The 18,675-nt window shown below is 34.6% G+C and overlaps 1 protein-coding gene across 2 annotated transcripts in view; it reads left to right on the top strand.

The window, feature by feature from the left end:
• The window catches only part of MMUT (methylmalonyl-CoA mutase), a 36,701-nt gene that overhangs the window by 1,714 nt on the left and 16,312 nt on the right, over positions 1-18,675 (top strand). For both annotated transcript variants that reach the window (XM_025925141.2, XM_086707038.1), the window contains exons 2-8: positions 2,419-2,843; positions 4,374-4,741; positions 8,509-8,666; positions 10,426-10,597; positions 11,825-12,073; positions 15,093-15,204; positions 16,283-16,398. In XM_025925141.2, the coding sequence (XP_025780926.1) occupies positions 2,459-2,843; positions 4,374-4,741; positions 8,509-8,666; positions 10,426-10,597; positions 11,825-12,073; positions 15,093-15,204; positions 16,283-16,398 (1,560 nt within the window). In that variant the 5' untranslated portion in view covers positions 2,419-2,458. The remainder of the gene's footprint in view (positions 1-2,418; positions 2,844-4,373; positions 4,742-8,508; positions 8,667-10,425; positions 10,598-11,824; positions 12,074-15,092; positions 15,205-16,282; positions 16,399-18,675) is intronic.

Raw genomic sequence — 18,675 nt, 5'->3', positions numbered from 1 at the left:
CATGACCTGAGCCCAGTCAGACGCTTAACCAACTGAGCCACCCAGGCACCCCTCACTTAATACTTTTTGAGCCTGTCTCCTTTTTTTTTTTTTTTTCATCGTTTATTTATTTTTGGGACAGAGAGAGACAGAGCGTGAACGGGGGAGGGGCAGAGAGAGAGGGAGACACAGAATCCGAAACAGGCTCCAGGCTCCGAGCCATCAGCCCCAGAGCCTGACGCGGGGCTCGAACTCACGGACCGCGAGATCGTGACCTGGTTGAAGTCGGACGCTTAACCGACTGCGCCACCCAGGCGCCCCGAGCCTGTCTCCTTTTTAAAGAAACTGCATAACATATTTTAAATTTGACTTATGTATAATAGTATATTACGTATATATAAGTGCATATAATTGTACAATTTGATGAATTTCCACAAACCGAATACATCCATATAATCAGCATTCAGATCAAGACCATCGCCCCAAAGCACCTCTTTTGGGGGCGCCTGGGTGGCGCAGTCGGTTAAGCGTCCGACTTCAGCCAGGTCACGATCTCGCGGTCTGTGAGTTCGAGCCCCGCGTCGGGCTCTGGGCTGATGGCTCAGAGCCTGGAGCCTGTTTCCGATTCTGTGTCTCCCTCTCTCTCTGCCCCTCGCCCATTCATGCTCTGTCTCTCTCTGTCCCAAAAATAAATAAACGTTGAAAAAAAAAAAATTCAAAGCACCTCTTTTGTTCGCTTTCTGTACTAGCTGCCATAAGTAACCACTCTTCTGACTTCTGACATTAAAAATTGGTTTTGTCCATTTTCTAAATATATTTTAATAGCTATGTAAAATTCTATCACTTGTATATACTATTATTCACTTATTCCTACATTGTTAGACATTTAGGATGTTTCTAAATTTTCTTTATTACAAATAAAACTATAGGAAACATGCATTTTTATATGGTAACTTTCCTAGGAGTGTTGTTCCTCAGTGGAATGGCATAATCAGTCCTGACACTTTTTGTGCATATTGCCAATTTGCTTTCCAAAGTAATTAAAGCAGTTTATATTCCCACCAGTGGTTTCTCTTTTGTTTCACAACCGTCTAACAAATGTTGAGTATTCTTATTTTTCTTTAAGTTTCATTAAATTGATAGGTAAGAGATGGTATAGAAAATAGAGTTTTAAGTCCACTTGTTGCTTTATACATTATAGAGCATGATGAATATATTAATAAAATTTGCATCCCCAAACCTTTTAAAATACTAGGCTCTGTATGTTGAAGCTGTATGACTCTAGCAAGTATTTACATAATTCAGATGAACAGTGGAATTTTGATCCAATTTCTTTACTCATTTATTTCTCTGGATCTTAATTTCTATGTGTAAAATGGTGAAATCAGACTTAGTCACTTAGTGTAAGACTGTGCTAGTTATTAGGAATATACAGCTCTAATGTTGGGTCAGTTAATAAATTAGCAGAGAAATATGTATATATGTGTATAATTTTATACACCTTAATATATTTTATATAAAAGTTAAAAACAGTATTTTAATATGTTGTAGTGTGGAAGATGACAGATGTCTAAAGAGAGAAACAGTGCTGTGGTATGGAATACTGAAGAGGTCATTTAGCCCAGCATGTGAGTTCAGGGAAAACCTTTGAATATATTATTTAAATGCTAGGACTTTGAAACCTAGTGCTGCCTAGGTTTAAATGCTGGCTCTTCTGTGTCTCAGTTTTCTCATCTGTAAAATGGGAATAACATTAGTACCTATCTTGGTGGTGTTGTGAGGATGAAAATTGCTACTCTGTGTAAAGCCCTTGTAGCAGTGCCTGGCATGTAGAAAACCCTGCGTATTGGAGATGATGCCTTAGCCAGATTAGCCAGAGAAGAACATTCTAGGTAGATGGAAGAGCAAGAGCAAATCATGGAACTTTGATACATGCAGGGAGCTATAGGTTATCCAGTATTTCTGGAACAGTGATGAGTCTGAGAAGTAAGCAGTGATCAGGTCATAGAGACCTTGAATGCCTATTTCTCTTGTTCTCCATTATTATCTCCAGCACCCAACACAATGAGTGTCATAAAGTAGATGTGAAAAATGTTTTCAATGAAGAAATCAGGAGGTTGTATGTTATCCTCTAAATAATGCAGAACCTTTGAAAAATCCTAAGTGAAGTGTGACATGACCATATTTGCATTGGTGTCAGTGTGTAGAATGGATTAGAGACCCTAAGACTGGCCAGTAAAACCAGCTAACAAAGTATTGAGTTAGAAGACTAGAACAATGATAGTAATTGTGGAGAAGAAGATCCAACGTTACGAATTATCAGGTATAGGAAGCAGGAAAGAAGAGATGAAATCATACTAAAATGCCCTTTTTTCCCTTCTCACCAATAGTTCCCATTTGGCTTTTGTAAACACATATATACTGTACTTCTTTCTCTAGGCCAGTTCGTGTTCCTTTTGGGTGTTTTCCATGCTCCATCATGTTGAGGGCTAAGACTTGGCTTCTTTTGCTTTCACCTCATCACCTCAAGCAGCTCAAAGAGTCATCAGGATCCAGGCTTATATGGCGGAGACTTCTGCACCAGCAACAACCCCTTCATCCAGAATGGGCTGCCCTGGCCAAAAAGCAGTTGAAAGGCAAAAACCCAGAAGACCTGATATGGCATACTCCAGAAGGGATCTCCATAAAACCCTTATATTCTAGCAGGGATACCAATGACTTACCTGAAGAACTTCCAGGAGTGAAGCCATTCACACGTGGACCATATCCCACCATGTATACCTTTAGGCCCTGGACCATCCGCCAGTATGCTGGTTTTAGTACTGTGGAAGAAAGCAATAAGTTCTATAAAGACAATATTAAGGGTGAGATTTTTATGCAAAACATTATATTTATGATCAACCATATATTTCCTGTTCCTGGCTTCTTTTGAAGGGAGACTGGTTGATCTCTGTAAAAATGATAGTCACTTTATAATTTTGTAGTTAAGACTATACTCTGAGAAATATGAATGTTTTTCAACTTCCGTCGTCAAAAAAATGAGTGATCCAGAATAGGGTGCTAAATTCTTGAATGCCGATAACAGTTACATACATGTTACATAAAAAGGAATTAGTTAAACTCATATGACATGAGAGACATTGGCTTTTTCTTTGAGAAGCTTTTTTAAAATTAAAGTTTATTTCTTTTTATTTTAAATTTATTTTTATTTTTTTAGAAATAGAGAATGTGTGTGAGCAAGGGAGGGGCAGAGAAAGGGGAAGAGAGAATCCCAGGCAGGCTTCACACTCACTGCTAGTGCAGAGCCCAATGCGGGGCTTGAACTCACAAACCATGAGAATGTGACCTGAGCCCAAATCAACAGTCAAATGCCCAATGAACTGAACCACCCAGGCATCCCTCTTTGAGTTTTTACTTAACGTTGTTAGGATAGGAATTAAAGAGGAAATGGTTTAAATGGTTTAAAGAAAGTAATAAACAAATGATAATGTACAAATATATTTAGTGCAATCTGGCACTTAGGTCTCTAAAAATCATATTAACTACTATTTCTTTCTGATCTATATTAAAATTATATTGTTTGCTAAATTTGAGGATCTGTACATTTATATTGCAGATGGAGGATCTCATATTTAGTGTAAACTATTTTTATTTTTTTGCATGGTGTTCATAATTCTGTTTTCCAGAATATTTGAATAGCCAAGACATCTTGTTATGACCATATTAAACACAAGAATAAAAATAAGTGAGCATACAAATACCAAGTTATGTTAACTATTTGTGAACAGCCAGATCTTTTCATGAATCTTATAAAGTATTTTTACTGAGGGGCGCCTGGGTGACTCAGTTGGTTAAGTGTCCAACTCTGATTTCGGCTCAAGTCATGATCTCAGATTGTTGAGGTTGAGCCCTGAATCTGGCTCTGTGATCACAGCTCAGAGTCCGTTTGGGATTCTCTCTCTCTCTGCCCTTACCCTGCTCATGTGCACATGTGCTCTCTCTCTAAAAACAAATAAATAAACTTAAAAAAATATTTTTTTACCTAAAATTGTTAAGATAAGGGCAAAATAGGTAAAGGGGATTAAGACATACAAAGTTGAAGTTATTAAAAAAAACAAGGTTAAAAAAAACCTCAAATAGACATAAGATAGTGAGATGTTTTGTTCTTTTTGTTCTGGAACCCAGTTTGTACATATTGCCATATGGGAAAACAGTTTAGGAGATGAAGTGTCTTTATTTAAATTTATTTTGACATGTATAAGCATAAAAATAATGTTTGTTATAAAAGTATCCTATGATGAGCTGAATCGACACTGTTAGTAGTGTTAACATAAATCAGTTTACTTTGATGCCAGACTCTTTAATTCTACATTGTTTTTCCTTTGTGTGTTTAGCTGGTCAGCAGGGATTATCAGTTGCCTTTGATCTGGCGACACATCGTGGATATGATTCGGATAATCCTCGAGTTCGTGGTGATGTTGGAATGGCTGGTGTTGCTATTGACACTGTGGAAGATACCAAAATTCTTTTTGATGGAATTCCTTTAGAAAAAATGTCAGTTTCCATGACCATGAATGGAGCAGTTATTCCAGTTCTTGCGACTTTTATAGTAACTGGAGAAGAACAAGGTGTACCTAAAGAGAAACTCACTGGTACAATCCAAAATGATATACTAAAGGAGTTTATGGTCAGAAATACTTATATTTTTCCTCCAGAACCATCCATGAAAATTATTGCTGACATCTTCCAATATACAGCAAAGGTATTTTCTGCTTCTTTTGGGTTTTGCTTTCCTTCTTTAGATGCAGGAATTTTTATAAAATATCATAACCTAATTTGAATTTGATAAGTGAGTCTGAATAATAGTATAAAGTCAGAGTGTGGGTTTTATGTTTATGTGTGTTGCTAGTTTGTATTTTTTTGCTTTCAACGTACTCATAGTGTGTTGTTACCTATAGGAATCTTGGCATTAGACATTTACTGTATTCTACTTATTTTTAAATTTGTATCCTCTGATAATTGTTAGAATCAGGGAGGGCTCATAATTTATACTTTGTTTCTTGCCAGAGTTCAGATTCAGTTTTGAAGTGCACACTTGTGTCTGACAGTTGGAGATCAAAATATCAGCTGTATTTCTATTAGAAACTAGATTAGAAGATGTCATTTATATCTGCATCCACAATGTGGTCCCTGATATTTCACTCCTGTATTAGGTTTATCTTCCCCAATCAGAGTGGTGGAAAAAGAAGGTTCTTACAGTGTTCCTATCTTAGCAACGATCCCTCCACTGGGAAACATAAAACTTCATTTTCCTCCGAGTAACTAATATGTATTTTCTCTCATCATTTACACTCTGCTTCTTGCTGACATTGCTCTCCGTTTCTTTACGTACCTTAAAGTTAGACCGTATTATTTCATGGCAAAAGGCCAGTCTCTCCTCTACCATGAAACCTTTTTTAAAAAAATCTCTTTGGGGCGCCTGGGTGGCACAGTCGGTTAGGCGTCCGACTTCAGCCAGGTCACCATCTCGCGGTCCGTGAGTTCGAGCCCCGCGTTGGGCTCTGGGCTGATGGCTCAGAGCCTGGAGCCTGTTTCTGATTCTGTGTCTCCCTCTCTCTCTGCCCCTCCCTCATTCATGCTCTGTCTCTCTCTGTCCCAAAAATAAATAAACGTTGAAAAAAAAAATAAAAAAAAAATAAAAAAATCTCTTTTATTTCTTGTAATTGCTATTACCTCAGAACTCTTGCAAGCATTGCCTACTCTTCTCATTTGATATTCAGCTTTTACACTTTGCAATTTTATGTCTTTTCATAGATCTCATTTGTCCCTGTGAACTATATTGTATAGAATTGTATATTTTTATCGCCCTTTTCAATTTCAAGACCATATGTGCAGGATTACATTTATTTTTTATTTTTATTTTTTCAGTTTTCCCAAAACTTTTTATTTTGAATACTTTAAACCTTACAGAAAAGTTAGAAGAATGGTTTTGTGTGTGTGTTTTTTATGTATTTATTATTTATTTAATATAATTTATTGTCAAGTTAGCTAACAAAAAGTGTATACAGTGTGCTCTTGGTTTCGGGGGTAGATTCCCATGATTCATCGCTTACATATAACACCCAGTGCTCATCCCAACAAATGGCATCCTCAATGTCCATCACATTTTCCCCTCCCCTCCTCCCCTCATCAACCCTCAGTTTGTTCTCTGTATTTAAGAGTCTCTTATGGGTTCACCTCCCTCTCTATTTGAAACTATCGTTTCCCCTTCCCTTCCTCTATGGTCTGTTGTTTCTCAAGTTCTACATATGTGTGAAAACATATGATATCTGTCTTTCTCTGACTGACTGATATGACAAACACACGTACAAAGATAGCAGTAGCTTTAACTAAACAGGAGTCAATTCTCTTTCATATGAAAGAAGTTGGAAAGTAGGTTATCAAGAGCTTGGTTGTAGGGTTGCTCCACAGTCATTAGGGTTCCTTTTACCTTGTGCTACCTTACGGTTGAGGAAGTAGGTGGGCTGGATGTGTTTGGCATGGGGAGGGTGGCAACTCCTCTGATTTAAGGTGAATTTCTAGAAGGAACAAATGAAAGTTCCACTATCTCAATGGATACACACAGTAGTGAGAGGAGATTGGAAGTACAGTTCTTGCACATCAGCACTCTGCATTTACGGTTCAGGTATTACGGGAAGAGAGGGGAGAATTGAATAGTTGGTAGCAGGTTGCTTAGTTTGTGCTATTATGTACTTGGGCATTTCCCCTTTTGGAAGGTCCTAATGTCATCTGCAAGTTCAAAATTGCTTTAGATAATCCTTCACATAAGTGTAAAAGTTCTGGTTTCACATACTGGTCAAATAATGTTACATTGAAGTACTTTGTAAACTGTAAACTTTTATATTTTTAAAAAACTTTAATTGTAGAAAAATACACAATGTAAAATTTACCATCTTCACTCTTTTGAAGTGTACAGTTCAGTGGCATTAAGTATATTCACACTGTTGTGCAACCATCACCACCATCCATTTCCAAAACTCTTTTCGTCTTGCAAACCTGAAACTCTGTGCCTGTTAAATAATAACTCCCCATCCTCCTCTCCCTCCAGCTCCTGGAAACTGTCGTTCCACTTCCTATCTCTGTGAATTTGACTACTCTAGGTACCTCATATAAGTGGAATGATAAAGTATTTGTCTTTTTGTGACTGGCTTAGTTCACTTAGCATAATGTCTTCAAGACTCATCCATGTTGTACCATGTATCAGAATTAACCTCCTTTTTAAGGCTGAATAATATTCCAATATTCCAATATTTCTATTATTTTTAAAGAAATTCTGCTACTAAAATCCTCTTTGTAGAGAGGCACCTGCTTCTTTCGTTGCTTCTTATTTATAAGCAGTAAATGCACTCAAATTGTCTCTCAATTCCATGTAATTCAGTCCCCTTACTGTTTTTGCGATGGAACATTTTTCAAGACCTTTTGGTTAATTATAAGTATTAAAAAATGTAAATTACGGATAGTCCATAGCATACATTAGCAACAGCAAGTAACATTTTTTGAATGCTTCCTGCGTACTGGAATAATACTAAGTGGTTTAGGTGAGTCATTTCATTTAATCCTACAGCAACTCCATGAGGAAGTACCTCTATTTTATATTTTAAGAAACCAGGGAATAACTAGGTTGAGAAACTTGCCTGTAGCCTTATGACTAGTTAACTGACACTAGCCATCAACTAGACTTTGAGTACTTTGACTCTAGAGCCCATGTTCTTAACTACCGTACTCAGTTTCTGTGATTTAGCTTTTATTATTTTCTTTGGCCAATTGTTGGGAAGGAGGATAATTTTGGGGCTTGGCAGTATATTTGTGCTATGTACCCTCTCTAATAAATTTTAGGGGAATGGTAGAAATGCCATCTTTTTAGTGATTTGGCAAGAAAGAACCTGTCTGGGATATGCTTAGCATTAAACATCACAGTAAATCCAATTGAAGTCTTTGATTTCTAATCCATGTATCTTAATCCTGTTTTATTTCAGTATGTAGTCATTTTCGGTGACTTCAAAAAGAACTTCAAACAAGAAAATTGATAACTAGTAAAACTTAAATGTATTTATCCTTAGAAGATTAGCCCAAAGTTATGAGATCTTAGGATCTCTTAAGAGGTCACAGTCCCTGGTTTGGAATTAAAGATGTTTATTCAGTTTTCGGACTAAAGGTTCATTCCTACTTTTAGCTAATTAATTTCAGAGTTTAAACTTTGACTCTAAAGAATGGTTAGTGCAAATTCTTTTTCACCAGAAAAATAAAACAGGTGCAAATTTTACAATGGTTCATTGAATCACCACTTAAATTGAGGAGTGAATTAAATATAACAAAGTAAGCATTAAATATTTTCAGTTAATGTTAAAGACTACTTAGTGTATCTGAGTTGAACATCATTTAGAAAATAATAGTCTTTTAGAAAATGAGTTTAATAGAGAAACTTTAAAATTTTTTATTCACTGTTATATTTTTTATTATTTCATGTAGCACATGCCAAAATTTAATTCAATTTCAATTAGTGGATACCATATGCAGGAAGCAGGGGCTGATGCCATTCTGGAACTGGCCTATACTATAGCAGATGGGTTGGAATACTGTAGAACTGGACTCCAAGCTGGTCTGACAATTGATGAATTTGCACCAAGGTGAGTAAATTGACCTCAGAGGTTGTTTCAGTGTTAGGAAAATTTTTAGGACCAATTTATGAATATATAGTAAATATATTGATAAAATGAATTTGTGTATATAAATGTCATACTAGATTCTCTTATGTTTTATTGGAGTAATAATAAGAGAATAAGCCAATACTGTTTACAATTAAAAATTAGAATTAAAGTTTACTCTACTTCTTGGTAAATGAGAGGAATCTTGTTTTTCAGTTGCTCACAGAACACAATTAACTGGTGTATTTTGACAATTAAACTGTAAACATATAAATGATATTGACTTTTATTCTTTATTTTTCCATTTTAAAAAGAAGTCATCTATTACATTTTTTTCTGTTGCACTTGTAATTTAAGTGTTTTGGAATTCACAGTGCTATTAAACATTTCTGTTTTAAAACAGCTTATTAATAAATTTATATAAAAAATATACTTGATTGAAGTTTAAGAATTGTTTAAATTTGGTGATTAAAAATTGGACATATGAGTAATTGCTAAGTTTTGCTCTGGGCCAAGCACAAACTTATGTGCTGGGAATAAAATTTGTAAAAACATGACTTTTGCCCTCAGCGAGTTCATAGACTCTATATCAGAGGTTGTTGCATACATATTATGACAGCAGTTCTCAAAGTGTGGTCTAAGGACCCCTCAGGGTAACTAACCCTTCCTGGGATCTTTCAGGTCAAATTGTTTTCATGATTGTATTAAATCTTTATGTGCCTTTACCACTTTCATTATTTCAAGAGTGTACATTGTTTTCCAGAAGCTACATGATATGTGATGTTGCAATAGATTGAATGTAGAAGCAGATACTTATTCCAACTGTCTTCCCTTAAGCCACACATTAGATTTGCAAAAATGTAAACTAGTGACTTTTTTATTACAATTTTTTTTATTTTAGCAAAGTAATTGCTTTTCATAAAAATGTTACTTTTGTTAACATGTATGTTTACTGTTTCTAAATGAATTAATATATACAATATTGATAGATATTATCCAAATAAAAATTCTTTGGGATCTTTAGTATTTTTAAGAGTGAAAAAGTATCCTGAGACAAATATTTGAGGACTGCAATGTTAACAATTTCTTCCAAGGGCATATCAAAAAATTTTACTAGTTTTTAGCTTAATTAAGGCTCACCTTGTTTTATTTGAAGAAACACAGCCTTTCTGCCTTTAGGCATGGGCAAGTAAACTAAATGTGTAAATCAGTGACAGAATATAAGATAAAAAGGAGTAGTGGGTTTGGGGGCAATTGGAGAAATACATTCCTAGACCAAATATACTATAATTCTTTCAAAACAAAACAAAACAAAACAAAACAACAGGAAAACTTTCTTGCTATCCAAAACCACAAGTTTGTGGTTTTATTCCCTTCATGGGTTACCCCTGACTTACATATTGGGTGTTCTTGAAGTATTTATTTTTGGATAGTGATTCATTCTGTATTTAAAGACACAAGAGGAACTTCTTTTCTATAGAAGACCAACTGTGAAGTGAATAATTTCTACCTGAAGCAGGTAACCACAGCTATTTCTTCTGTGTGCCTAAAACTGTACTTTTATCTGTTAGGTTTAAAGTTACTTATGTATATATGCTTATGCTTTGATTTTAATTCAGATTAAGTTGTTTGAAATTAAAATGTGGATGCTGTTTTGTTTAGTGTGTGGTACACTTAGTTTTATTTTCCATTTTAGATTGTTAAGTATAATCAAATAATGGACTTAACATTACTATTTTAGGTTGTCTTTCTTCTGGGGAATTGGGATGAACTTTTATATGGAAATAGCAAAAATGAGAGCTGGGAGAAGACTCTGGGCTCACTTAATAGAGAAAATGTTTCAGCCTAAAAACTCTAAATCTCTTCTTCTAAGGGCGCATTGTCAGACATCAGGATGGTCACTTACTGAGCAGGTATGTGCATAATTTAAAGTGTAGAATTTTAGTAAAGTCATATATTGTCTTACAAGCAAGATAGCATAGTCAGGAAGTAGGTTTAAGAAGCTATCTGTTAATATTTGAAAATTATAATTATTCTAAAGCATAATGCACATTGATGGTTTTTACGCATGTATTATAATAAATGAAGTTGGCTCCTTCTAGTGGTTAATAATATAAAATCATTTAAACGTTAGCTTGTATGCAGTGCTGTTTTATCTTTTTAAAAGTAAAGAAAAAATATGATGAGGAAGAAGTACAAAACACAACTTAGTTAATATCGCCTTAAATAATTTTAAGAGTTTAAATTATTTTTTTAATATTTATTCATTCAGAAAGAGAGAAAGAGAGCATGCAAACGAGGAAGGGTCAGACAGAGAGGGAGAGATAGCATCCCAAGCAGGCTCCCCACTGACAGCACAGAACCCAATGTGGGGCTTAATCTCACAAACCGTGAAATCATTACCTGAGCCGAAATCAAGAGTTGGATGTTCAACCGACTGAGCCATCCAGGCACTCCAAGAGTTAAAATTCTTAACATAAAATCACCTAATTAAAAATTTGTGCATCTGTATTATTTATTTTAGTTATATTTATTTTAGTTTAAATAAATATGCATGCAAACATACCATTTAAATGCTATTTTCATTTGCATAATTTAATTTCATTCTATTAAAAAACTGATCTTTTTTCATGCATTTTCTTTCCATATAAAATTATTTTGATATATTAAAAATAATTCATAACTTTAAAGCTACATTTCTTTTATACACCTAAAAGTAAATAAAAACTAATATATCTATTAAATATTGCTTCGGGTCCTTATAAATGGAGAAGTAGAGATTTCAGGATTGGAAGGAACTTTAATAATCATTTTTGTCTTAACCTTCTCATTTTTACAGCTAAGGCAGCTAAAGTTCAGAAAGGTCCAATGCCTTGCCCCAGTCATAATCAGGAACAGAATGAATCCAGATTTCTTATCTAGATTCATTGTTCATCTGTTTATTAATCACTTATTAATAAATCATTTATTGAGTGCCTATTAAGTCTGGCTTGTTTACTAATTAATCTTAATTTGTTGGATATTCTGAAGCCTAATGTAGGCATTGGCAAAGTAAGTACACAGTAGCCACTGCTTAATCATAGCATCCTTTATCAGTTGTCCCCTTGTTTTGACTTTTTGCTTTTCTCTGAATGTTTTAGGACCCTTATAATAACATCATTCGTACTACAGTAGAAGCAATGGCGGCAGTGTTTGGAGGGACTCAGTCTTTGCACACAAATTCTTTTGACGAAGCCTTGGGTTTGCCAACTGTGAAAAGTGCCAGAATTGCCAGGAATACACAAATCATTATTCAAGAAGAATCTGGGATTCCCAAAGTGGCAGATCCTTGGGGAGGTTCCTATATGATGGAATCTCTCACGAATGATGTTTATGACGCTGCCTTGAAGGTCAGTTTCTCCTCTTTGAAATTTTGGTTTTAAGATTTACAGATTTATAAAGGTTATTAGGTATTTTGATATGTAAATCAAATCATAGATTTATATCAAGATTTATAAAATGTTCGAGAGAAAAAGAGAATTTTAGGTTTGACCTTCTAGTATACAAAACTGAAACATAATTTAAAAATATAATTGTGGGGGCGCCTGGGTGGCGCAGTCAGTTAAGCGTCCGACTTCAGCCAGGTCACGATCTCGCGGTCCGTGAGTTCGAGCCCCGCGTCGGGCTCTGGGCTGATGGCTCAGAGCCTGGAGCCTGTTTCCGATTCTGTGTCTCCTTCTCTCTCTGCCCCTCCCCTGTTCATGCTCTGTCTCTCTCTGTCCCAAAAATAAATAAACGTTGAAAAAAAAAATTTTTTTTTAAATAAAAAAAAATAAAAATATAATTGTGTTTGTATTAAAGTATTTTATTCAAAGAGTTAAAAAGAGTATTAGTATTAAAAGGCTGTAACATAAAAAAGCAGTCCTTTGTCTTCTACTTGCTTTTTTTCCTGCTTCTTTGAATCAAATGCATCTTTTTTGTTTGTTTTTATCTCCATATTTAAAAATTATACATATGCACTAGTTCTAATTCCATCAATTTTAGTCATTACCTATTGCTTTGTAGTATGGTAGTTAAGTATTTTAGCTGATTCTTGCCTCTTTTTTCTTTTGTCTCATAATACTACCAATATAATTACATCTCAATAGTATACATCCTTCTGAAGTCCTCCAGTGCTGTCATTTGATTTAGACTAGTTTCTCTCTAGACCTGCTGACCATTGCAGTCCTTTGACTAACCTTTGTCATTATCCTGGGAATTCTTTTCACCTCTGCTATGTTGAATCTGTATCCTGAATGCTGTGTCTATCTCTGTTGATTTATCCCTTGTTATTTTGAACGATACCTCATAGGAACCTCTCAGAAGTTGTACATAGGGGATGAATTATATGAAACTTTGGATGTTTGAAAATGTCTTTATTCTACTCTGGTATTTGGTTGATAGTCTGTGTTTGAAATTATTTTCATTTGAGAGTTTGTAAACATTGATCTGCTTTTTATTCTAGCTTCTAATATTTCTGTTTAGAAATCTGAAGCTATTTCTACTCTCAGGACCTTTCTTTCTAACAGTTTTAGGATCTCTGTTTTTGAGTTGGGGGACATTGATGTGTATATTTTTCCTATATTGGACTAGACCTTTGGTGGGCATTTTTTATCTGGCCTATTTTTCATGTTCTCATATCTCTGGAAAATTGTCTTGTGTTGTTTTTTTGATAGTTTCGTCCCTGCCATTTTTTCTGTCATTCTCTTTCTAGAACTCTTAATTATTGGATAAGGACCTCCTGGAATGATACTCTGATGTTCTTATCTGTTTATAACTCATCTTTGAGATTCTGTTTTGTTTTCTTAGGGAGTCGTCAACTTTAAATTTCTACTCACTTTAAAATTCATATATCATATTTTTAATTTCCAAAAGCTCATTTTGTTCTCTGTGTTTTGTATGTTATGTTACTTGTTTCATTAATACAGAATATAATCTTTTTTTCTGAGGATATTATATTTTTTGAAGTTTTGTTCTCTATCCTGTATTGTCTCTTTTCTCTGTGTGCCTTTTGTCTTTAATCTTATTATTCAGAATACAGGTTTTTATATCAAGATATCTTACCCTTGCCTCTCTATGTACTTGGTGTTTGGTAGCCCATTGCTTTTCTACAGAGATAAACTTCGGTCTGTTTTTTGCAGATGTAAGCTTTGGTTGTCCTGACAGAATGGGAGAGGGATAGTTCTAAATTCTCAAGTAGTCTTCCTCTTTTTAGCTTCCTGTCTTAGCTTTGGTTCAACACAAATTCTAATTTCTTGAATTCTTCTGGAAAAAAAACCAAGTTTTACTTTGTTCCTTTCTGCTGTGTCATATACCATTCCTCCATTCATTTTCCCACCACCTCATGTATAAATAAGGCTGTGATTGAAGGTTTAGATGTATGCTGGTGTCAATAGCAGTAGAGTTATGTTATTATTGTGCTGATCAAATAAAAAATGAAGTTGCATTTTGAAATACTTTCCTTAAAGAGTATTTATTTATGTATCCATGAAAACTTATGTAACTAAAAATAAAGACTATTGATGTTATCTTTAGTTTTCTCCTAAGACTTGAGTGACAGGTTTTGTGCTTCCAGAATATACATCTTAGTTTTCCTGTTGTCTTTTGAAGTAACTTTAAATATATAATTTCTATCTTTTTTGAGATATAATGGACATAACACATTGTATTAATTTAAGATATAAAACATGATGATTTGATATATGCATGAATTGTAAAGTGATTACCAGAGTAGTCACTTTCCATACCACACAGTTATACAATTGCTTTTTTCGTGTGATAAGAACTTTTAACATCTACTGTCTTAGCAACTTTCAAATATACAGTACAATATTGTTAACCCTATGGAACTTTTTTCCTCTTTAAACAATTTTTTTTAATGTTTATTTTATTTTTGAGAGAGAGAGAAATAGAGACAGCACAAGCAGAGGAGAGGCAGAGAGAGAGGGAGACACAGAAGTGAAAGCAGGCTCCAGACTCTGAGCTGTCAGCCCAGAGCCTGACGTGGGGCTCAAACTCAGGATTTGTGAGATCATGACCTGAGCCGAGGTCAGACACTTAGGCAACTGAGCTACTCAGCCACCCCATTTTTCCTTTTTTAAAAAAAAAAAAAATTATTTTATTCATTTATGTCTACACCTAACATGGAGCTCAAACTCACCCCGAGATCAAGAGTTGCATGCTCCCCCTGACTGAGCCAGCCAGGCACTCCTAACTATAGAAAAGCTCTTGATGTTAGCTTAATTCTTTCCTTATGAAACATTAAACTTACCACTAGAATAGTTTAGGATTTTAGTAATATTGGTAATTATGTAACATAACAAATTTGTATAGTTTATAAAAATATCATTATATTCTTTTCCAGTTTTATTAATCTATTTTTCTTAATAGCTTATTCATGAAATTGAAGAGATGGGTGGAATGGCCAAAGCTGTAGCAGAAGGAATACCTAAACTTCGAATTGAAGAATGTGCTGCCCGAAGGCAAGCAAGAATAGATTCTGGTAAGATAAAATGAAAATGTTTATATGTGAAATCCAGTACTGTACTTAAAAAGAAATATTAATTTCCGTTTAAAGATAACATACATAGTTAATAAAACAAAAATAATAGAAAAATGAAACTTAGATGTTTCTTTATCTATCTATCTATCTATCTATCTATCATCTATCTGTCTTCCTGTTTGTATTTTTGCATGCATGTATGCATATGGGCAAGCATATGTACAGAGTATGTGTTGAGGTATGCCCGTGTGTGTGTGTGTGTGTGTGTGTGTGTGTGTGTTTGTGTGTAAGTGGGTATCTCCAGCGTTTTGAAGATGTTATTATTATTAGTCATTGTGCTCTGCATTGGAGTATTTATTCATTCATTCAGTGAACACTTTTTTTTTTAGTATTTAGCATTTGGGGCACTGTATTATGTCTGGGATACAACTGTGAACAGGAAAGACATGATCTCTTCACCCTTAGAGTTTACATTTTAGTAACAAAGAGACAGAAAATGGGCAAGTGAACACATAATAAAATAATTATAGATTGTGATGAGTTCTGAAAAGGAAATAAGGAGAAGAGTTGGGTGGCAGGATGTCTTTAAATGGTAATAATCTGGTAGTTTGAGGCAAAATATATTCTTATTATGTTAAGGAAATATCTTTATAATTCTGGTTTATTACTTACAGATTTTAAAAGTACTTTTTGTTAAAAGCTATTGGCTGTAAGAGATACAAGAATGTATTGAAAACATTATTGGATGTTATTTCTCTCCCTTATAAGTCTTTATTTGCTGCTATTATTTTAATTTTGTAGTTGTAGAAGAGGATTTGTCAGAAACTCTGAGAAAGTATATAGTTTGAGAGAATAATAAAAATCCTCCCTTAAAGAGATCTGATATATACCAGTTCTTTCCCCTCTCACCCCCATTTTGTTGTGATTTGCTGATCTATATTGAAGTTTCATTAAGATTTAAGAATACTATTTAAAAATATTAAGCTTATAAGCAAAGTATGTGATGATCAGAGCATTACTATTAGGGAAGTATTTATGAATAGAATCTACATATTATTTTCCTCTGGGAAATTGATAGGTTCTGAAGTGATTGTTGGAGTAAATAAGTACCAATTGGAAAAAGAAGAATCTGTGGATGTTCTGGCGATTGATAATACATCAGTGCGTAACAAGCAGATTGAAAAACTCAAGAAGGTAATGATAGCTATCCTATTTTGAGTGCTTTCTGCGCATTGTGTAAACCCTTACATTGTCTTGTTTAATCCTTACAACAACCACATGAGGTGGGTATTATTTCCCAACATTTTAAAGTTAAGGAAACTAAAGATAAGGGAGATTGAGAAACTTGCCCAGAATAAATAATTGAACAGCTAAGACTCAAATTCATTTTAAACCAAGACAGTTGCCTCTGTGAAACTTATATGTTATTATTAAAAATCTCACTGTAATAACACCTCACATAAATTACAGATTAAAACAAAGGCTTAAATGATTATATAACTCACTCAAAACTAAAAATTAAGTTCAGAGTATATGAACCCAGGGCTTCTCACTGATTTGTTTCCATTAGCCCATGGTTCCTGATACCACTATGAAAGGATCATTTGCTTTCTGTTTTTTTCTTTTTTCTAATTCAAATATATTTTAATAGTACTTTAGTAAGATACCATTTGTAAATGAAATATATTTATTTTAATGGAAACTAGATTATTATCTTAGCTTTATTGCCAAGTTCTCACTGAGCTGAATCAAAATATATGAAATACTAAAATAGATAAAACATTCTTATAGTTATAATCTATATATTTATTTTGTATGAAGCTACTGTGGTCTTTTAATCTCTGGCTTTTATAATTACTGTTATTTCCAAAGCAAGAAATTGAATTTTTTTTCTTAGATTTTATTTAAATTCAAGTTAGTTAACATACAGTGTAGTGTTCATTTCAGGAGTAGAATTTAGTGATTCATCACTTACATACAACACCCAGCGCTCATCCTAACAAGTGCCCTCCTTAGCCCATCCCCCACCCACCTCCCCTCCAGCAACCCTCAGTTTGTTCTCTATAGTTAAGAATCTCTTATGCTGTGCCTCCCCCTCTGTTTTTATCTTACTTTATTTTTCCTTCCCTTCCTCTGTGTTCATCTGTTTTATTTCTTAAATTCCACGTATGAGTAAAGTCATGTGGTATCTTTCTCTAATTTATTTCGCTTAGCATCATATACTCTAGTTCCATCCATGTTGTCGCAAATGGCAAGATTTCATTCTGTTTGATGGCTGAATAATATTCCATTGTGTGTGTGTGTGTGTGTGTGTGTGTGTGTGTAAATATGTACATCTTCTTTATCCATTCATCAGTCGATGGACATTTGAGCTCGTTCCATAATTTGGCGATTACTGATAGTGCTGCTATAAACATTGGAGTGCATGTGTCCCTTTGAATCAGCATTTTTGTATCCTTTGGATAAATACCTAGTAGTGCAATTGCTGGGTCATAGGGTAGTTCTATTTTTAACTTTTTGAGGAACCTCCATACTGTTTTCCAGAGTGGCTGCACCGGTTTGCATTCCTACCAATAGCGTAAGAGGGTTCCCATTTCTTCACATCCTCTCCAGCATCTGCTGTTTCACAAGTTGTTAATTTTAGTTATTCTGACAGGTGTGATGTGGTATCTCATTGTGGTTTTTGATTTGTATTTCCCTGATGTTGAGTGATACTGAGCATGTTTTCACGTGTCTGTTAGCCATTTGTATGTCTTCTTTGGAGAAATGTCTGTTCATGTCTTCTCATTTCCTAACTCAATTACTTATTTTTTGGATATTGAGTTTAATAAGTTCTTTATAGATTTTGGATACTAGCCCTTTATCCAATATGTCATTTGCAAATATCCTCTCCCATTCCGTAGGTTGCCTTTTAGTTTTGTTGATTGTTTCCTTCACTGTACAGAAGGTTTTTTATCTTGATGAGGTCCCAATAGTTCATTTTTGCTTTTGTTTCCCTTGCCTCCGGAGACATGTCTTATAAATGTTGCTGTGGCCATGATAAAGGTTGCTGCCTGTGTCCCTCTAGGATTTTGATGGCTTCCTGTCTCACATTTAGGTCTTTTATCCATTTTGAATTTATTTTTGTGTATGGTACAAGAAAGTGGTCCACAAGAAACTTGAAATTCTTTAGTTATCATTAATGCTTTTTCTGTGTTTACTTTCTCTGTGATAGTTTAAGATACGACTTTTTTCTCTCTTCTGTTTAGATGTTCTTTAATAATCACGGGCACATTGGTGACTCAGTCGGTTGAGCATCTGACTCTTGATTTCAGCTCAGGTCATGATCCTAGGATTGTGGGATTGAACCCTGCATCGGGCTCCACCCTGAGCGTGGAACTTCTTAAGATTGAAAATCAATCTCTCTCTCTCTCTCTCTCTCTCTCTCTCTCTCTCTCTCTTTCTTTCTCTCCCTCTCTCTCCCTCTGCCTT

Source organism: Puma concolor, chromosome B2, assembly GCF_028749965.1.
Source record: "Puma concolor isolate L17-30 chromosome B2, mPumCon1.1.hap2, whole genome shotgun sequence".
NCBI classification, from domain to species: Eukaryota; Metazoa; Chordata; class Mammalia; order Carnivora; family Felidae; genus Puma; species Puma concolor.
This window is presented reverse-complemented; position numbering and strand designations above follow the sequence as displayed.